We start from the raw sequence: 21,533 nt of genomic DNA, 5'->3' as shown, positions 1-21,533 counted from the left end.
GGAAGATATATATACACACAGAGAACATGAAAATATGGGTGTTGCCATACCATTTGTAACGAGACCAATCAATTAAGGTGGGCTATTATCAGTTGGAGAAAAAAACCTTTTGTAGGGATAATCAGGATGGCCCATTTCAAACAGGTGACAAGAAGGTGTAAGTAACAGTAGGGGGGGAAAATTAGCATGGGGAAATAGTTTTTACTTTGTGTAATGACCCATGCACTCCCAGTCTTTATTCAAGCCTAATGTAACGGTGTCCAGTTTGCAAATTAATTCCAATTCTGCAAAAACACCTCAGCTATACCCCATGGCCTTGCAGGCATATAAGCTCCGAGTCTCATAGAGGTCATGGGAAAAAAAACAATCTTGAGGAGAGATTTAAATAAGGATAGGATAGGGTTCTCTCAGACAAGTTTAGAATAGGCATTACATGAATGAAATAATACCTGAGTGGGCAGCAGTTGTGATGTCACAAAAAAGGGACTATGGCTTTATGCAGAGGAATAATGAAAATCTGTGTAATGCAAAAACATGCTTGTATCACAATATCATGAGACAATCTCAAAACAGTGTGAGAATGTCACGAACACTCAATCACGTGACCACACAAATGATGACGTATGGAAACACCATGGTCATATGTAGCACCCGCTCCCCTTATTGCACCTACTCTGAAGAACAAAATAATGTTGCAACATATTGATGTAAAATTCACAATGCATGGGAACCCTGACAGAACTCCCAAGTAACTGCAACCTATTTTCATGCAAATAACCTTGGCAATATACACAGGAAAGAGAAATACATAAAGCATAAAAATGTCTCTCAGTGTAACTTTCTTTTTCTAAAGTCAGAATGAGACACTAGTGAATCTTGATGGGGGGGTATCAAGAATGAGATCAGGGGGCATAATCTTATTCTATGGTTAGTAAAGGCTGGCAGATGTTTTTGTCCAATCCCACCGCTGGATCAGTGCTCTGTGTTATTATTTATTAGCTATGCACTTCAAGACAGTTATCCTATAGCCCCACACAACACGGGTCCCCGTAGGTGCAGGAGGGCTCTGCATGGAGCACCCTGCAGGGGCCGGGCCATCTTGTAGTACTGTAACTGACACCGCACCAATATTTTCACTAGCGCAGGTAATTTTATTTCCAGGTTTTCCAATGTGTTCCGCAGACCCTCTTCCCCCTATGGAAAAGGCTGGAAGTTCTTCCACAAGAACAGTCACGCTGTGTTTTGAACACCTCTAGCTTGTACACAGAGCACCTTCCCCGGTTGGGGTGCTTGTGGCATTGGCCTGCTAAACCCAGGATTGTGAGTTCAATCCTTGAGGGGGCCATTTAGGGCTCTGGGGCAAAAATTGGGGGATTGGCCCTACTTTGAGGAAGGGGTTGGCCTAGATGTCCTCCTGAGGTCCCTTCCAACCCTGAGATTCTATGAATTGAAAAATGCATAGAAGTCATAACTCACAGATGTAGGTGTGAGTTCTAATATATCGGATGCACAATTACAACAACAGCCACGCGGCGCGGGGACAGACGAGGACTAGTGGGGGGGGGGGGGTCACGTTTTCCCTCCTCCGCCCGGGGAACTTTTTAGCGTCCGGCCCCCGCGGACAATTCAAACACAGAGACACTTCGCGGGGCCCCTGCAGCTGCACTGCAGACTCCCCTGCACCTGACGCTTCCTACCGGGGCTCCACCGCTCTGGGGCGACCGCGGCAAGCAAACGGGCAGCAGCCCGGCGCCCCGCCGGCGGAGCGAGGCTTCAGCCAGCCACCGCCATAAGCGGAAGCGGCCGCCCGTCGCCCGGCCCCCAAGAGGCGGCTCCAGCGGCAGCGAGCGCGCATGCACCGGCTCGGGCGGCCGCTTCGCGGAGCGCGCTTGGCGGGACGGCGGCGGGGGCGGACCGGCGGCGGGGGCCCATGGCGAGCGCGGTAAGGGGCGTGGAACGTTCCCGGGCAGCTGCGGGGCGCGGGGGGCTCGAGCGGGCGGGCGGGCTGCTGGGCCGGCAGCGCGCAGGGAGGCGGGAGGCTGCCGTGCAGGAAGGCCGCGTGCCAGCTTCCCCGCCGGGCCCGTCTGATCCGCACGCCCAGCGGGCGACCTGCTTGCAGCTGGGGTTTGCAGGGCCCTTGGGGCTGCTCGCGCTGGAGTTGCCCGGGGTTTTAGAGCAAGCAGGTGTTTTCATCGAGGATGTCCTTACATAAGGGTCCATCGCATGCGGTTAAGTTGTGCTGTTGTTCTTTCTTAAGCTTTGCGTTGCAAGCCCCCAGCATCGTGTAGAGGACAGCATGGACTTTATCATCTATCATTTCTGTTATGGGGGCGCGCAAAGACCCCGGTTGGGATCGTGGGTGCTGTGTTCAAAGCCATGGTCCTGTCCCAAAGAGCTTATGATCTGAAGCCCCAGTGAGTTCAATAGAATTGCACACATGCATAAAGTGCCACCGGACTCCTTGTTACACACGCATAAAGTTATTCATGTATGTGTCTGCGGGAGTGCAGGCCTAAGCTGACAAGTAGCCCTGCACAGATAAGATCAAGGAGAAATATTCATGCATTCTTGACTCCTAAGAAGAACTATGATCATTATAAATGTGTTTGTCCCAACAGGGTAAATATGTATACATCGGTCTGGAAGGCTGGGTACATAATTAGTTGGGAAACTTGTTACTCTCATCTGCCTGTGTGGTTGCTGTGAAAAAGATTGGTATATCAATCTATCTCTCAAAGGTTCTCAAATTTCATTGCACTGCGACCCCCTTCTGACAACAAAAATTACTACAGGACCCCAGGAGAAGGGACTTAGCCCACACAAGTCCTGCTCCCCAGTTCGGGGTGCCAAAGCTGAAGCCCAAGGGCTTCGTCCCCAGGTGGTGGGGCTTGAGCTTGAGTTTCGGCCCAGGCCTCAGCAAGCCTAAGCCAGCCCTGGCAACCCCATTAAAACGGGATCACGACCACTTTGGGGTCCTGGCCCACAGTTTGAGAACTGCTGCTTTACAACTATAAGATCATCAGGTACTGTTCACACAGTGACAATGAGTTGGCCGTTTCACGTAACTATTGCAGAATCTCTTGAGAGTATAACTCTACACCCTGCTTTCTTCCCCTCAACTACAACCTACATCACCAGTCTGTCTGAGTAGGCCAAACAAGTAAATGATTGCCCAGACAGTGAAAGCTTGTCCTATCAACCAACCCTTCCAAGATAAGATGCAACTTCTACAACCGTTGTAGTGGGCTCAGCTGTAATGGCATAAACGGAAGATGATTGTGTGTTTGGAGGGCTATTTTGATTGAATTAACAAATGTACTGTTTTGATGCTAATATCTGTAATGAAAAACAAGAAAAATACAGCAAATAACCTTTTTCAATTATTGTCTTCGGACCTTTCAATGAAGCAACAGAAAATTAAATTTCAGCCTAATAATTTCTTAACAACACATTGATACCCTAATTTCACTTTTTAATATTCCGGGGGCCTGGATAAACATTAACTACTTATTATTTCAAGTGTCCTCCATAAAGGCTACACTTTTAGATTGAACAGCATGTTGTAGACTGAGAGGTACTTGGAATGAGCCTTCTGCAACATCTTATCATATCTGTTGAGTTGTCTTATCCTTTTTTGCTTTTTATTTTTAGAGGTATTTATGTAGGAAAAACTAGGAACTTCTTACATTGACAATAAAAAAGGTAGAGGTGTAATGTTTGTTCATTGAATGTTCCCAGCCAACTAGGAAAGTCTAAGTCTATTCTATAACTTTTATTTTTAAGCCTTATCTTTATTTAAATAACCTATACCCATGCACATTTTGAAAACATTTACTCTTAAATGCTCACATTTAATCTGAGAGAATGAATCAGCTTTCATAATGTGGAAAAAGGCTTAACTGAAAACTCCCAAGTTATTTACAGATTGACAATTCCTCTTGTACTTTGATCCCTAGAAATTGACTAGATTTCCTGGCAAGCTTTCAGGGGTTTAATCAAAGCATTCAGCACTGCAAAGCAGTGTAACTTCTTGGTTTCTATGCAGCTGCTTTCCCAAAGTTAATATATCACATTTATTATATGCATACACACAATAATGCAAATAAACTAGCCTTAAGTTTGTGAAAAGGGCTGGGAAGAAAGTAACAAAGGCTTTTATGTTTGGGGGAAATTGATTGTAATGACTATTCCAGTATAAGGTAACTATTTTGGGATAGCTCCCCCATGTTGGCACTTTGGAATAATTACTCTGCTCACAAAGCAATAGCTATAGCTATGCCAGTCAATTTCCCTGTGTAGACAAGGCCTTAAATTCAGCTTCAGAATTCATTAGAACAGGCCTCCGTGTTCTGTGGCAAGCTATTGCATGTAGCATTTTCCTGAAAAAGATGCTGTCTTGTGTGGTTAAAAAGGAGAATAATTTAAGTTAACAGTCGTACTACCTGCATAAGATTTTTCCATAGCTCCTCAGACAATGGAACTAAAGCTCATAAGACTTTTTTAGAAAGGGAAATCAAAGAGCATTCCAGATCCTCATTCTCACAGGACCCAATTCTGCTCTTGGTGATATGGATGTAACTCCTATGCTGACTTTCTCAGTTGGAAGTGCATCCATGTAACTGGAGGCAGAATTGGAGCCATTGATTCTAAAAAACGTTGTTTTCAAGAATCTAAGTTCTGTTTATCTTCAAAATGTTTCTACCCTTCTTAATTGAAAAAGAGAGCTTCTCTAGATAAATAAATGCAGTGTGGTTTTAGGATGAAATTCATCTGCGATGCTGAAGCCTACACAGAGTCTTGGTTGTGGGCAGTTCTGCTGACAGAGTGGTCACGCCGAAGTATCTGTGCATCCCCTATGCATTGCGTAAAGGTTCTCTGTGCTGGCCACATATAGTCTGCTGTAGAAAGCCGCAATAGGAGCAGGCTGGGTGTGGGGCAACAGAGTGACCTCTGTGTTGATCCAAACTCTTATGTGAGACAGATGGCTTAACTAAATTTTCCAAGTTTTGTAATCTTGATTGTGTGTACTGCTGGCACTAGCTACAGAAAAATACCATGTGCCTGACATAAATGCTGATTGTTTATTTTAAAATGTCACTAGCATTATCTAACATTTTTCATATGGCGCACACACACACACACACACACACTCCCCCCCCCCCCCATTACCACAACGTACTGTCTTCAAAGTACTAAAATAACACGTTAAGTCCAGATCTGGTGGTTCTTGTTTAAGTTCCTGAAAGCAAAAGTAGGGCAACTGTCCCTTTGTTCTAAAGTCACTGGGAGTTGAGGGTTGGATCTCACCCATAACTTCATATCTGGGATTATTTCCCCAAAATAGTAGCCTTTCTTTTCTTTGTTCCCTCCCCTGAACAAGAATTATTACAAATGAACAGTGCAATAACTCTGTTCTTCTTTCTCATTTAGGTTATTAAATGCAAGGCTGCTGTTGCCTGGGAGGCAGGTAAACCACTCTCTATAGAAGAGGTGGAGGTTGCGCCACCAAAAGCACATGAAGTCCGTATTAAGGTAACTTAAGCAAATGTTTATTGCTCGCTTTACAGCTCGTATTTTGGGAGACCCAATAATAGAGGTGAATAATTTGTTTGCCCTTGTAGGACAAAAATGTTGAATTTATAGAGTTTGTGTTACCTGTTTGTCTGAAACCCAGGTCAGACTCGAAAGAAAAGGATGGTGTCTGGTTTTTGGGGTGGCATAAAATGAAATGGCTGCTGGTCTGAGGCCTAACACTTATTTTGGTCTTGGGCCAAAGTCTAAAAATCACTGCTATTCTGAGGGATCAGTGCCATTTTAAACCGTCTGAGCGAGAAAAACATGCTTTATCCCAATGGAAACCTCATCTCATTTATTTTCATTTTTCACATTGTATGGGACATTCAGTGCTAGCCATTTTAGGTCATAATTTATCAGACCTTAAACTCATCACTGTGATTAGCATCTTGCACGCTCCAGATCTTCACTTCTGATTCTAATGACTTCTAATAGGCAGTATCTCCCAAACTAATATATAGGATGCAATGTGCCTCAATGAAAAGAGTCCACATGAGGTCCTGTGTGCTGCTTAAGACTTCTATTAAGAACTTACATTGGATTTTTGAGTGCTTATAATGTTATATGAACCCTCTGTACGGGGTGATTTTTTTCACTGTTGGAGATTGATCCCATTTGAAATCTGGGATACCACATTGTTTTCAAATGGCATAGAGCACTGGCTTTAGCAGATCTTGAGCCAGCAGCTGCCAATTTCATGTCAGAACTGAAGAGATGAGAAACAAACAGAGATCAAAGCAATGTGATTATTTTTTCAGGTCCAATATCTCTTGTGAGTTGCCGGAGCTAAAAACACTTTGGTTAAACTACTACAAAAGACTTCAGAATCAGTGAATTCATCCTAGCATTAGTCTTGGATTACTGACCAGGAAAAATATTTCAATACCAGTTATCTCTTTAGATTCTCCTTCATTACCTCCAGAATATTTCAGATTATAATATTCCTTTAGGTGGTTGCCACTGCAGTCTGTCACACAGATGCCTATACGCTGAGTGGTGCTGATCCTGAGGGGTGTTTCCCCGTGATCTTGGGTCATGAAGGAGCAGGAATTGTGGAGAGTGTTGGGGAAGGAGTAACTAAATTAAAACCAGGTAAGAAAACATTTGGTCTTCACAAGCGCTTTTTCTAGTTTCTTTGGAAATCTTGCTTCAATAGAATAAATTGCTCAGACTTGTCCACTGAAAAGCAGAATTGATGAGCTGCTGTGATGGGTTTTTTTGGGCTACACCTGCCTAAAGTTTTCCTTCATGCGGGTGGTCCAATACTAACCTAACTAATGTGCTCTTGGTTTACTGTTCAGAAGAGAATAGTTTACAGGGTTATTATGTAATACTTTATGAAGAAACTATTTTGAATTCAGTTTGTGTTCTAAAAGAGTCAGTTGTTTTTAACCAATTGAACAATTAGAGATAACAGCTGTCTAAATACACTGGTTTTTCCATATAGGTTTTACATCTTTGTTCCTATTTGTTCTTGTTGAACTTTAGATGGAAATTGATCGTTTACTCAGACATGAGATGAATCAGGGTTTTTTATACAACGTACTTTACAAAACCTGTACTTTGTCATTCTATATTTGAAAGCATTTTGGAGACTTCAAATGCACAAATAAGAATGCATGAATTATTGCCCCCATTAAAATTTCATAGTATTGACCATGTTACATTTGACCACATACCAAATGTGTGTATGTTCTGACATACTGTCCTTTCAGTCTTTAAACAGCTAGTCATATGAAATGTTTCTCTTGTTATGTTCTCTAGGTGACACAGTCATCCCACTGTACGTCCCACAATGTGGAGAATGCAAATTCTGTTTGAACCCTAAAACCAATCTCTGCCAAAAGATAAGGTTGGTGTACTTTTTTCTTGATAAACACAGAATAATAATTGTTCAGTGTACGCTTACTTTTGTAACAAAGTTAACTGAATTTGTATCAAATTGTTTTGAATTCAGGTAACATCAGATCAAATGCAGAGCAAGGTCATTTAGTTGGAAAGATGCATATTTTAGGTTTGTTATGCAATACCCATTTTTTCCCCCCTCCTTTCAAGGCTTAGCAGTAGTGGTTTTTTTGTTGTTGTTGTCTTTTCTGGCCTTACTTAAATTCACTTCTTTGTGTGTGGCTGTGATACTATGCCACAAATACTGTCATTTGTCAGGGTATCTAGTAAGCGAGGATGTATTCAAAATTCTGTTTGATTCAAGTGGTAGTTTATCGTAGAAAATTATTGCCCTTTGAATGGGGAAAAAACAACTCTCTGTGGTCAATATCTTCAACCCAAGGAACAAGTAGTTCTCCCTTTGTAAACAAGAATCACAGTCTGTTTTCTACACTTTAAAAGGTCTTTGTCCTAAAATGTGATGCACTTCAGTTAGCCTTTGCTAAGTAGTCGCATGTTTAGATCTCAGTCATGTAAGCCAGTGGCTCTCAATCTTCCCAGACCACTGTACCCCTTTCAAGAGTCTGATTTATCTTGTGTACCCCAAGTTTCACCTCACTTAAATTACTTGCTTACAAAATTCGACAAAAATACAAAAGGGTCACAGCACACTATTACTGAAAAATTACTCACTTTCTCATTTTTACCATTAGATAAATCAATTGGAATATAAATATTGTGCTTACATTTCAGTGTGTAGTCTATAGAGCAGTATGAACAGGTCATCGTATGAAATTTTAGTCTGTACCGACTTCGCTAGTGCTTTTTATGTAGCCTGCTGTAAAACTAGGTAAATATTTAGATGAGTTGATGTACCCCCTGGAAACCCTCTGCGTATCCCCAGGTTGAGAACTACTGATGTAAGCCACTCAGCCAGCAGCAGAGCTCCAGCAGTAATAGTGGCTACCATTTTAGCAGACCCAGATTAAATCGCAAGTAAACACTAGCATGACCTCAGTTTCCATTCATGCCTGTCACAAAACCACTATCCACTGTGATGGGATTGGCAGAGGCTGCTCAGCAGAGACTTGGGGTATATCTACACTGCAATCACAGAATGTGACTGTTTTCTTTTTTTTTTAAGCTCATCTAAACGTACCCAAGCTAGCTTGATTAAGACTAACTAGGGAACCAGTAGCTGTGAAGTATGTGCCTCTAGGCAGGTAAACTAGCCTGCTCAGAACCCTGAGTAGCTACTTGGGTGACTACCCCATGCTGACGCCTGGGCTGCCTCGGCTTCACTGCCCGGATACCCAAAGTAGTGAGATTAAAACTAGTTCAGGTATAAGTGCACAAATTGCAAATCACACCCCACGATTGCAGCGTAGGCATACCCTGGGACTAAAAGGAGAGAGGACACGGTGGGGCAGGACTGGGGTGTGTTAGAAAGGTCAGTTATGGTTTATATGCAATGTGTGGTTTCCTGAATGTCTGTGTCAGAGCGCTATTAGGTCCTGCTTTATCAAAGCACTTGAAGTGCTTACGTCCCACTGAAGCCAAATGCATCTTAAGAACTTCGATCCTGGATCCTTGGAACCTGATCCAAAGCCTGTTAAAGTCGGTAGAAAGACTGCAACACACCTGTCATCTCTAACTTTCATGAACTCAAGTTTTACTTAAATGTCTTCAAAATTTTTACTCTGCGGGTAATCATGTAACTAAATCTCCATGCACCATTCAGGAACTGTACCACTTGGTGAAAATTAAGTCACTTCCTAGACTCTCTCCTATCACTTTCTGTGACACTGTATTAAATATCATTTGTTGTACTGTTTATTTTTCAGAGTTACCCAAGGAAAAGGACTGATGCCTGACGGTACCAGCAGGTTCACCTGCAAAGGGAAGCAGATTTACCATTTCATGGGGACTAGCACCTTCTCCGAATACACCGTTGTAGCCGATATCTCTGTGGCTAAAATCGATGCTGCAGCTCCTCTGGATAAAGTTTGCCTGTTGGGCTGTGGAATTTCAACAGGTTACGGAGCTGTCCTCAACACTGCCCAGGTACGGGATATAGCTGATCACTCTCTTCCCCATACCTGTGGCTAATGACAGTAAAAGTACTGTAATGAAAATCTGTTAAGGCTGGGCTTGGAGAAAGTAAGACCAGAGGAACAGCTGCTGAGTGGGCAGAGGGAGAAGGGACATGTGCTCACCACTTCCTTCCTTCCTCTTCCATTGCCAAATCTGACAAGGAGCCAGACCAAGTAGGAAACGGGAAGATTGACCTGGGCTTCCCACCTGTTTAGCCTCAGCAGACGAAGTCAGATCAAAAACCTTGTTTCTCCTTCTCCCAGCTCTTTGTGCAGAGTGGGGTAGAGGAAGCATGTCTTGATGGAGGCAAGTGGCTGTGGCGAGGAGCCACCTTGAACTGTTCAGGAATTTGTTTGTGGATGGGTATTATTGGTCAGTTGGGGTTACCTTATAGTAAGGACAGACTTGTACATATTGACAATGTTGTAAAATTGCTTTAAATATTCTCTTTGATACAGTGATCTCTGCTTCCACCTGTTCTCATGCTACCATCCTACTATGTGGCAGGTGCTCCCGCTTTGTTTCGGGGCGGGGGGCGGACTTCCCACTGTTCTAGTGGAGACCGAGCCATTACCCACCTTTTGGGTAAGGAGTAAACTTAGCCCATTACAGCCCTTCAAAAACAATTCATAAAAAAATCTGGCATACTTCCCTACATCTGAGTGATGATGACTTGCAATTTTGGATTTTTATTCTCTATTTTTCTTAATAATCTGTATTTCTCATACATGTGGAAGGATGTGTTTTTTCTTTCCTCCCTCCTGAACAGATTTCTCTTGCTCTGTTAGGTGGAACCTGGTTCTACCTGTGCCGTCTTTGGATTGGGAGGAGTTGGGCTGGCAGTTATTATGGGCTGTAAAGTGGCTGGAGCTTCCCGGATCATCGGCATTGATCTCAACAAAGATAAATTTGCCAAGGCTAAAGAGTTTGGAGCCACTGAGTGCATCAACCCTCAGGACTTTAAGAAGCCCATACAGGAGGCGCTGGTTGAGCTTACTGATGGTGGAGTGGACTACTCTTTTGAGTGCATTGGGAACGTTGGTGTCATGGTAAGCGTGCACATAGCAGTACTGAAAGGGAAGTTTAACTACAACTTGGGATAGGTAATAACCTTAAAAGAAAGACAAGCTCCTTTCTGTTTACAAGGGAGTATTCTATCATATTTCTTTTCAGTTGAGAGTAGCCTGGTAATTCTTATATAGTAGACTAAAAGGGTGCATTTCAACCAATCCTAATTATAAAATGAAAGACAAGTCTACTGCTTAGGTGGAAAACACAGCTCCTTTATGTTCTAAAATATAATTATGGAAGAAAATTAGTCATGCAAACCTTAGCAGAGCTGAAAAACAAAATATCAGCAAATAGACTCCCTGTGACTTCACATTTTCACCTTTCCTCCCACATGACAAACTTAATGCCCTAATTACAATATTGCTAGGTGGAATGTTTTCCTAATTCTTTCAGTAACAGTGTAGACCAGCTTGTTCTTTCTAAGTACAATCCAGCATCCATTGAAATGGACAGACACCATGTGGGAGATGGGAATGCACTATAAGTGTTTTAAAAACAAAAGTGGGGGCAAGGTGCAGGAATATTGGCCATTTTACCAATTAAATTATAGATACTTGTCAGAATTTTTTTCTTAACTAGGTACAGCATCACTGACATGCTCAATAATGTTAAGAAAATAAAGAAATCTCTGTGGGGCTATATAGCATCTATATAATAGATGCTTCTTAGCAGTAATTAGCTTTCTTTCTGTTTGAAGAGGGCTGCCTTGGAATCCTGTCACAAAGGCTGGGGAGTCAGCGTGATAGTTGGAGTAGCTGCTTCTGGTCAGGAGATCTCTACCCGTCCCTTCCAGCTAGTAACGGGTCGCACGTGGAAAGGGACTGCCTTTGGAGGTAACTTTCTGGCACACTGATGATCTATCTACTAAAAGAGGGATAAAGTACTGTCTTCCTCTGTGGTTGTACAAGAAACTGGTTCCTATCAAGTCATTCTTAATGAATGCTACACTAGCTTTTCAAATATAACCTTTTATAAATAACTATCCCCTATAGACAAGCTGTGAATGATCATCTTTCTGTTGCATATTATGAATTTAAAATGCAAGTAGCAGCCATAAGGGGAGAATTTCTTCTGTGCAGTTCTATAGCTGTATCATGGTTGAGGTGCAAATAACAAGAGCTGCTCACCTGGGAAATGAGGAATAATGTAAACATGTTTGTGTAAGTGACTGCCCTGTTTAATCACTGAGCAAATGGAATCATTGAGCTCTGTTGTGAGAATGCACAGCTGGGGGAGAGGGGGGTGGTTTTAGACAGTAAAAGGGGATCCTTTAAGAAGAAACTGTTTAGATATAATTCAGGAATGAAAAGCTGCTGGAGTCTTCACAAAGTGCCACTTCTATACAACTCTTTTCCGCGCGTACAAAACTCTGCTGTGGTCTAGTTATAAAATACATAAATGTAGACCAGGAAGAGGGCTGAGCACCAGTTTTCTGAGGTGATCTCAACTAGACATTGAACACACATCCCTCCCATTTTGACTGGTATTTTAGCTGTACTCTTGCATTCTTTACTCCAGTGTTATTCTGCAGGCAGATGGGTATGGATATTGTGACATGATCCTAAGATCTCTCTCATACCAAGAAAACTGAGCTTTAATGACTAATACTATTGAGGGGTAGGGTTGATATATTTTATTTCCTACCTCTACCCTAGTATGGTTTTGATTTACTGGGTGGGGGAAAAAAATTGTTTTTTCAGGTTGGAAGAGTGTAGAGAGTGTACCAAAGCTGGTGGCTGAATACATGTCGAAAAAGATCAAAGTCGATGAATTTGTGACTCACACGCTGCCTTTTGACAAAATTAATGAGGCTTTTGAACTGCTGCATGCAGGGAAGAGGTAAGTTTAAATGTCTTATGTCCATAAGATTGAATAGCTCAATAAGAGTTTGTAGGCCACTACTATGTTCCTCCTCTCGAGCTACTTGTTGTTCTGACACCTGCCCCATGCATCCCCTTTGTGTTTCAGATATGGTGTGTGAAGTGCTATGCACCAAGTATGTTCATGCACACCTAGAGCAACTAATTACTCACTCTGTTTCTAGGTCAGTGCTGCAACATCAACTTCTGTTTTGGGTGGGGACAGGGGAAAGGCAAGGAAAATAAATTAGTGTTGGTGTCTGAGCAGAGGAGGAAACAAAGTGGAAAAAAACTATAGCCATAAAGGACAAAAATTTTAAAAAGCTAACTTCAAGAACCAGAATAAAAGTAGAGACTGAGAAGGAAACAAAAGAAGGTACTTGGATATTAAAATCCCAATGAAACTTAATTCAGAACAATTAGCATTATTTTAGATTACACTTGAATCTCAGAGTTAAACTGAGTCAGCCACCTTCCTCATTTGGAACTGGAAGTACACAATCAAACAGCAAATACAATACAGCACTGGTAAATGTAAACTACTACAAAAATAAAGGGAAAGCAGCGTTTTTCTTCTGCATAATATTTCAAAGCTGTATTAAGTCAATGTTCAGTTGTAAACTTTTGAAAGAATAAAATTTTGTTCAGTTATGAACAACCTCCATGCCTGTGAGAACTGAGATTCTACTGTACTCCATTAAATAGAAGGTTTGAATTTCATGTTCCTCAAAGTATCTTAAATAATTGGCTGATAGCTAGGTTAGATTCAGTATTAACAATCATCTGGTAGTGGGCTGTTAATGACCAGTATACATTTATTAACATGCTGGATTTGTTCTGTCCTTATCTTGTTCACCAATGGATTTTTCCCCCTCTCTAACATGAGACTGGAGGCGGAACTAAAGAACCTTCAGTCACTGGCTATGTGACTTAACTCTGCCCATGTTATCTTGCCTGGAGTTTCTTCTCTGCTCAGGTAAATGGCAAGATTGTGCTGCTGTTTGCAAAGCAAGCCTCGGCTATAGCAATAAGTAAATTCAAAAAACACTTTTCCTCAGGAAAGGCTCTCATTGAGCTTGGTGCAAGCCTGGAGGGAAAAAAATGAACGTTATTTTCAGATTGTGAATCAGTGCAGCAGCAATTCTGCCACCTGGTGAATACCAAATGACATATCACAAAAGCATAATATACAGTCCAGGATCTGTTCCAGTCATAATATATCCCTGGCAACCTTTGTGAAAGGGATGGTCTGGTTCTCTCCCTATAAAGCAAAGGCTGGATCTACTCATGGATTTTATATAACATTTCTCTTTGCATGTGAAGGAGAAGAAAGCCTGTCCATAGACCCAATGGCAGAATCCATAGCTGTGACTTAAAGCCTAAGAAGGTTGAACTCAAAGGAAAAGGCAACATCCAGTTTCAGTCTTAGAAATAGCATTAAGTTTGGTTCTCCAAGCTGATGAGTTCCATGCCTGTAAGTCAAAGGCCAGATGACTGGGAATTCATCAGGATAGTAAGAGCGAGCTTTAAATCCAACTTCTAATTGAGTTTCAAGGCAATCTGTATGAAATAGCTGTCTTTCCCCCTAGAAATAGAAGCCGGATTAATAAATGGTCCAGGTCACTTACCTATTAAGAGCATGGATAAATAGAGAAGGGAAAAATCAACTGGTGGACATGATAGGAATCAGACAAAAACATGGTGGTCTCTCTTTTTAAACTAGTAATTACATTTTATCTTTTCTAACACTGACAACTGCAGACACGGCATTGCCCACACAAATTTTACCCAATTAACTTGTAGGAAATGAGACTTAAAACCTATCCAATTTGTAACTATTTAGTGCACTTCTGTGCTCTCATGTGAGCAGCCTCTAAAATTTAAATAGTAAAAGCTATTTTAAATTCAGGCTGGGGCAGAAGAAAATACATTTAAAGCCATCCAAAGGTCAAATACTGAAAATTGACTTTAGAACTTGTATAGGTTTTTTTTAAATAGTCTCAAATCTGAATTTCATGTGGAAGAACATATTTACCCTTTAAATGCTTACTTCAAAGATGTATGACATAGGGAACTGAAGACATTAACCAACATGACTGACCAGTTTCTCAACTTAGCCGATAATTTTAAAAAAGGAAATATTCGTTAGAGGGGCTGGGAGGCTTGCTCTTAGATGAGATGTAGGATTAAGTAACATTTCAGGAACAGTGGTAAGTCTTATTGATACCCATTTTTGTCTTTTTTCAAGCATTCGATGTGTCCTGAAACTTTAAGGATCCCGAAGACGGAACCTGCCAGTCTTAGCACTATGCTGTGTCTACTAGTTAATGGAGCTAATTAATTAATTAATACTAGTTAATGAAGAGGTGTAGGATCAGCTGGAGAGAAAATTCAGTTGTGATGGGAAAACTATCTGCTTTAGGATCATAGTCTCTATTAAATCATATGTAACCTGATCTCAGATGAATGATAAATACTAAATCCAGTTATGAAACTAATGCTGGTTGTGGTCATGAAATTAATGTTTTGTTCTATACTAGTCACTCCTGAATTCTGACAGTGCCAAAATCTTTAAAGCTGCTTGATAGGTTTTTTTGTAAACACCACTTAAACTTTCATTCCTTTAGTCATTAATTTGTTTTCTCTCGTTCTAAAAAAAGTTATTAGGTGGAGCACGTAAGACCTAAAAGTCTGTGGGTTGCAGACATGCATAGAGGAACTTCCTCCCCATGCAAAATGGGATGGGGCAAAAAGACCCAGCTGTTATCTGCAGCAGCTTCCTAATCCTCATGCTGGGGGGATCTTCCTGCAGTGCTCATCAGCAGTAAAAGTTAAATGTTGCAGTTAAGCTCTCCCATTGCAGAGAACCCCATGGATGAAGGGAGTATATTTCCACTGTTTTATTAGTTCAGAGCTAGGCTTTTTTTCAAACCACAGCCACTAGATTCTTATCATGGGAAGCTTAGTTTCTGCAGATGATTGAACCGCCAGTGAAATACTGCACTACAGGCTGAAGCTGACCTTATCCTAACTATCTTTCATAGTACAGTCTAAGGAGAAGACTCTGAGCAAACTCCTGTCCTAACTTAACTGCTGTGGAAGCCCAGGGGCACAGGAGAGGGTGATTTAAATCAAGGCCCAACACCTAGCCAACTTGTCACCACTACAGTAAATAGCCCTAATTCTAAAAGAAACTTGTCTAAGACTTACCCTTTATTTTGAAAAAACATTAAAACTAGTCAAAGGTTTCTTTGATGAAGTGAGCTGTAGCTCACGAAAGCTTATGCTCAAATAAATTTGTTAATCTCTAAGATGCCACAAGTCCTCCTTTTCTTTTTGTGGATACAGACTAACACAGCTGCTACTCTGAAACCTGTGATGATGATGATGCAGTATGAGGCCCAAAGCCACAGCTGTGTGGGCTGTGAGGGAAGTGCACTCCTTGCAACAATGCTGAAGGAAAACTGAGCATGGTGTAGAAAGTGATATTGGGGATTTACTTTCTTCCTCCTGGCCAGTAAACTGCTGCCCTAGCATGAGTGTGTGGAGCAATCTGTAGTAAATCTGATCAATTCTAAGGGCTGGACTAAGTAACATGAATATCCCATGGTAACTTCACAAGAATCTTTCTGGTTGTTCCACTCCTGCTTCATTTCCCATTTGGCTAATTAGGCTACAGTGCTGTAGTGTTACAGTTAACCAACTGTCAGCAAATCAGTAGTAAATAAGATATACTGGAGGCCTTCTAGCAGAGATCTATAATGTAAATCTTCATTATCATTCCATACACCTGGCTATAGATTCAGATGTTGCAATTTATTTCAGTGTTTAAACATAGTTTCACTCTGACAAAGAAGTTTTAGTAGGAACTACCTGATCCACTTATAACTAGGCTGTAGTTCTGTTATACTTAAAGCTTCCTCTGGTCTTGCATCTATTTACTTCTAAGGCAAAATTAAAGTAGGAAATGAAGAAGCCCACTGGAGCCATTCCAAGCAGGGTTTCTTAACCTGCAACTTCAAAGTCAGTCAGATATCAGTCCTGGTTAAGTCACAGCATCCATAACTTCCAGGATGCACTGCCTTTACTACCACACAAAGATCATGGTGTGAGTAAGTAGTGTGTGACAGGGGAGAACCACTCACCCCCATTGTTAGAAAGATAAGTATCTGGCTCAATTAGTGAAAAAAACAGCTTTTGTCATACCTGGACAATTACTAAGAGGGACCCCTTACACCACCACCCACCCATGCCATAAATAAAAAGGCCTAAAAGCCCTATAGTTAATATTTTGACCAGTTGACCACTCTATTAAATGGAGTAATTTTTTTGAGATAGCAGCTGCTGAAGAATTAAATAGATAAGGAATATCATCAAAAGGTTTTCTCCTAATAGTGCTGATGAGGGACTAACTCTACTCTTCAAATGTAGCATAGGGAAGATTTACCAATTTTAAGAACTTTATGGGACAAATCTAACTCCATTTTGGAGCAATACAAGCCTGTAGGCCAAATCATTTCAATGGCAGTCATGTAAGGAATGGAGAGTTCACCCTGCTTCTCTTTCCTCCACTTCCCCTTCTAGTCATTCTTGTATCTGTTTAGGTTTATACAGTGCATTGTCTTCAGCATTAATTAGAACAACCTGTCTTCTGGAAAATATCTACATGAGTCAGCAAAAATTGCTAAGTGCTACATGGAAATTTAAGCAGTTTCCCTATCCCCTTTTGTGGTTTGGGGAGTGAAGGAGGTGGTATAGGGAAACTGGTGAAAGGTAGTTCCAGAGCAACTACACATTTGTGCTTGTGGCAGGAGCCTTCAAATCAAGAGAAACTGTTAGAAATTTAACAAGACTTTTTTTAAATAGATGATAACTTTTATAAGATTTAACCTATTTCCAAAATTTGGAAGACAAAGAAATATAGTCTGCATTTGTAAGCAAAACTACATAGATTCAGAGATATTAAGATCAGAAGGGACCATTATGATCATCCAGTCTGACCTGCACAATGCAGGCCACAGAATCTCACCCACCCACTCCTGCAATAGACCTCTCACCTATGTCTGAGCTATTGAAGTCCTCAAATCATTGTTTAAAGACTTCAAGGTGCAGAGAATCCTCCAGCAAGTGACCCGTGCCCCATGCTACAGAGGAAGGCGAAAAACCCCCAGGGCCTCTTCCAGTCTTCCCTGGAGAAAAATTCCTTCCCAACCCCAAATATGGCGATCAGCTGAACCCTGAGCATGTGAGCAAGATTCACCAGTCAGATACCCAGGAAAGAATTCTCTATAGTAACTCAGATCCCACTCCATTTAACATCCCATCACAGGCCATTGGGCCTATTTACCATGAATATTTAAAGATCAATTAATTGCCAAAATCACATTATCTACAATTTGACACATGTAAAAATCTACTAGAAACTGGGGAGAAAAAATACTGAAATAGTGTGGGAGAAAAGCCAAACTAATCTGGTCTTCAGACTGATTTGCTATCTGGTGAGTAAACTAGGAGGCTGTCTAAACGAAAAGTTAATTTAAGTTTAGACCTTACTATATAATAAACATTAATTGTAGCTTACCTGCAGAATGCACATCATGGATTGTCTATATTAAAGTTATATTGGTCTATTTAGTTCTCCTGGTGCAAATACTTAACACAGATGTGTATTAAACCATGCTTGTAGCAGTTTAGCACATAGTTAAATTAATGGAATTAAATCTACACTGGTTTAAATGCATCTATGGTAGGGATTTGGACAGGTTCAAACAAATTAGCATCTTTGAGGCCTGGACACATGCTATGTCCATTTTATATTATGAAAATACTGTTTCCATTAAAAGAAGCTGCAACTCTTAATTTATATGCCAAAGTCAACACTTCCCATCATGCATGCACATACAAAAAAAGCAAGACAATTGTACCCACTCAGGTGACTGGCATGGTGAGCAAATCTCCATGATAGTCATCCCGACTTTTAATCTCCTTAATACATTACATACATGGCACTGAACACAGGTAATTCCACTCAAGTATTGCAGTCTGTTTAGTTAAAATCTACACACGCACGCACGCACACAAACCATCTCAGGTCATTTTTTACTGTATCATTAAAAATAATAAAGGTAATGAAAATGTTATCACAATGATACTCTTACAGCAATAAAGGTTTGAGGCACTGTGGGAAAAGACGACATTTTCTGGCAAGTTTCGTGTCTCGTTGTGACCACGATGGGTCCAGTTTTGTGAAGCATTAACTGCCCTCAAGTTTAACTGGAGCCAACGAGAGGTGAGGACACTCAGTACCTTCAAAGACCAGGCTCCCTATGTGACAAGAAGTCAGACACCTAGTAAAATGTGCACTTTATGCCCATGATTTTATGGTTTGATTTGTCTTCATTGGTTTAAGTTTTTCTGGCACTACAGTGTTGTACGGAAGACAGACATTAGGTCTGCAACTGTGGGTGAAATCATTTTCATTACTGATTCAGAAAAGAAAAAATCTCAGCAGAGACACTAAAGATTGAGAAGAGGGAGGAAGGGGTCAGAGGCTAATCAATTCCCATAGTCCTGGAGATGGTAGCTTTCAGATCAGGAGGGTGGCACGCTAGTCAAGAAGCATGAGGAAAATTGCACTACTGCTGCCCACACTGTATCTAGTCTGAGGGCAGAGCACTTCATTTTCCAGGCCTGTCAGCCTGACACCTTTCAAGAGCACAAAATTCAATTAAAAACTTTCTTAAAATTCAAGAAAACTACTAATACAGCAGCAGTAGTATCTAAGACATTTCCTCTTCACTCAAACATGAGCATTCTTTTGAAATAGTTTTGAAATTCGTCTTGCTGTAATGTCTTTCACTTTGCAATCCCCCTCCCCTCATATCTCTAGGGAAGAGGCCCCTAAGTAAAAACACACAGGAGCTTGTAAATCATTTTTTTTCTTGGTTAGCTGGCTCATTCCTTTCCCTGTCAAGTATGAAATAGCAGTTTCACAGTGAACTTTTGGAGCACCAAACTCTGCCAACCACTGCTCTTCAGAAAGGCAGCTCTTTGCCTGAAGCAATTTTCGTGATTTTACAAAAGCAGGGAATCAGCACTAACAATTTCCAGAAAGAGAGATGTCTAAGTTATCGATTACAGCAGAGGCAATTGACAAAGTGATGGGAAAGTACTAAATTTGAAGATAGATGAGTCTTGGTAACACATACCTCTTTCTATGTACCAATTCTCCCTCTCTGATTATAAACAAAGCCCATTGGTTGCAGAAGTAGCTAAGCAGGTCTTTGGAACGAGAAACACTTAAAATCCCAGGTGCCACTCATACACAGACAAAAGCCGGGCACACTGAAGAAATGAGAAAAGACTTGATGCCCAACACGTCAAGTCCCCAGTGGGAAAGTAACCTGCACTTTCTAGCCAATACCATGCATGGGACACAAACAACTGCAGGTCTGATTGAAAGAAAGGTGCTAAAGGGGCAACTGAAGAAAAATAAAAAAAATACAGTACGAGTGTCGTGGGTAGGAGGGAAGCAGAAAATATTTTAAATACTTCTCTCCTTTTTTCAGACATTGGGTCAGGTTCTTCAAGATATATACCAAATGCTGTATTCCTCTCTTATCTACAGTCAATGAGAACAAAACAAATGATAAAATCCCACTCTGTTCTGTACTCTTAATAAAATGCATAGTACAGAGACAAAAGATTATATTCAGATCCGTCAGCTCAGTCTAAACTAATACTGGGACATGAAGTGAGGACGAACACTGTCCGACCGCCGAGTTAAGATTTCACAGCCAGTATCTGTGATCAGAAGAGTGTGCTCAAACTGCGCAGACCGCTTTCCATCTCTTGTCACTGCAGTCCAGCCATCAGGCCAGGTTTCATCTTGCCACCCACCTAATAAAATAATTATTTAAAGATTAAAACAAAGTATGGACAATATTAGTTCTTAAATGTGTCCCTTCTAAATAGTATATACATAGTGACTGTTATAAATACGAATGTGTATTACACATTGAATCAATTCATCAGAAGCCTTTTAAAGCTTCCAATTTTGGGCATAATATTCCAGTTGGCTTCTCTCACTGCCATACCATGCCTGCTGTTAATAACACACAGCAAAACGTATGAAAGATAACAAATGAAGATAGATCTTCGAAGTCCGTTCTCTTCACTTCAGTCATTACACTCTTTTTAGAACTTATTAAGGTTGTCAACCTCATTCTGTGATGGCAGCAGACTTACCATGGCAGTGAGAGCCCCTAAGCTGGGGATATAAAGTTGGCTGGCAAGAGGCAAAATTTTGCAGTCCAAGTCAGATCACAGTGTCTCTCTAGCCAGCCAAGTTCAGTATCACATTTAAAGACAATTAAATAGTATTTTTTTAAAAAATCAAAGGTATTCGGAAACCTCCTTCCCTCTGCCCATTAATTCACCTCTGCTTTCCCCCCCAATACAGGTCACACCCTCCTCAGCCTCACTTTTCCTCACCAGTGTGCACACACACACCTGCCCTACCTTTGGGAGATTCTCTCTCATGTCCCTCACTCTTCCTCCCAATGAGGAGTCTCTCCTCCTCCCATCCAGTACTACCCCCATCCTATTCCCTGGAGCAGGGGGAATGGAAATGCACCTACTTCCCAAAACCTGCTCCTGCGGGACTCGGCAACAGTAGAGCACACGGAACGAAGAAGGTATGGATGTTGCTGGACTCAGTGTCAGCAGGGGCAAGGGAAGGAATGAGGAAGGAAAAAAAGGGAGAAGGACCCTAGCTCCTGTAGGATTTTGTAGAGAAATGAGGCTTGTTGGAGTAAGGGGGGTGGAAGAGCGCTGGAAAGGTGCCTCTTCAGAACCCTGGCATGTAGGGGGTAATGGCATCCCCATTGGCTGCATGAAGCTTCACTGCTAGGATAGAGGAGGGGAAGGGAGTAGTGTCCTGTGTCCAGTCCAGCACAGACTCCTTCCCAGCCCCTCAGAACCACCACAGCCAGGCAGCTGTGGGTAGGAACCCTTCATAAATTACAAAGGTAGCGGCAGGATGAAAGAAAG

At 41.5% G+C, this 21,533-nt stretch overlaps 2 protein-coding genes across 3 annotated transcripts in view; one reads left to right on the top strand and one right to left on the bottom strand.

Moving 5' to 3' along the window:
- Positions 1 to 1,834: 1,834 nt before the first annotated feature.
- Positions 1,835 to 18,858, top strand: LOC140910252 (alcohol dehydrogenase class-3). 2 transcript variants are annotated; one of them, XR_012158497.2, is made up of 10 exons: positions 1,835 to 1,942; positions 5,431 to 5,532; positions 6,525 to 6,666; positions 7,339 to 7,426; positions 9,303 to 9,522; positions 10,341 to 10,601; positions 11,321 to 11,456; positions 12,324 to 12,462; positions 12,592 to 12,667; positions 14,731 to 18,858. XR_012158497.2 is itself a non-coding variant. In XM_073340764.2 (9 exons), the coding sequence occupies exons 1-9, from the start codon at positions 1,931 to 1,933 to the stop codon at positions 14,753 to 14,755; spliced, it is 1,125 nt and encodes a 374-aa protein (XP_073196865.1). In that variant the 5' UTR covers positions 1,836 to 1,930; the 3' UTR covers positions 14,756 to 18,858. The 2 variants fall into 2 exon arrangements, 1 of the variants encoding a protein (XP_073196865.1); XM_073340764.2 differs by lacking the exon at positions 12,592 to 12,667 and having other exon boundaries at positions 1,836 to 1,942.
- Positions 9,276 to 21,533, bottom strand: part of METAP1 (methionyl aminopeptidase 1) — a 50,322-nt gene continuing 38,064 nt past the window's right edge. Inside the window, exon 11 of the mRNA XM_073340765.2 lies at positions 9,276 to 20,381. Within this exon, the coding sequence (XP_073196866.1) occupies positions 20,218 to 20,381 (164 nt within the window). The 3' untranslated portion in view covers positions 9,276 to 20,217. The remainder of the gene's footprint in view (positions 20,382 to 21,533) is intronic.

The sequence above is a fragment of the Lepidochelys kempii genome, chromosome 4 (genome assembly GCF_965140285.1).
Source record: "Lepidochelys kempii isolate rLepKem1 chromosome 4, rLepKem1.hap1, whole genome shotgun sequence".
NCBI classification, from domain to species: domain Eukaryota; kingdom Metazoa; phylum Chordata; order Testudines; family Cheloniidae; genus Lepidochelys; species Lepidochelys kempii.
Note: the sequence above shows the minus strand (reverse complement) of the source record. Positions and strands in the feature narration are given on the sequence as shown.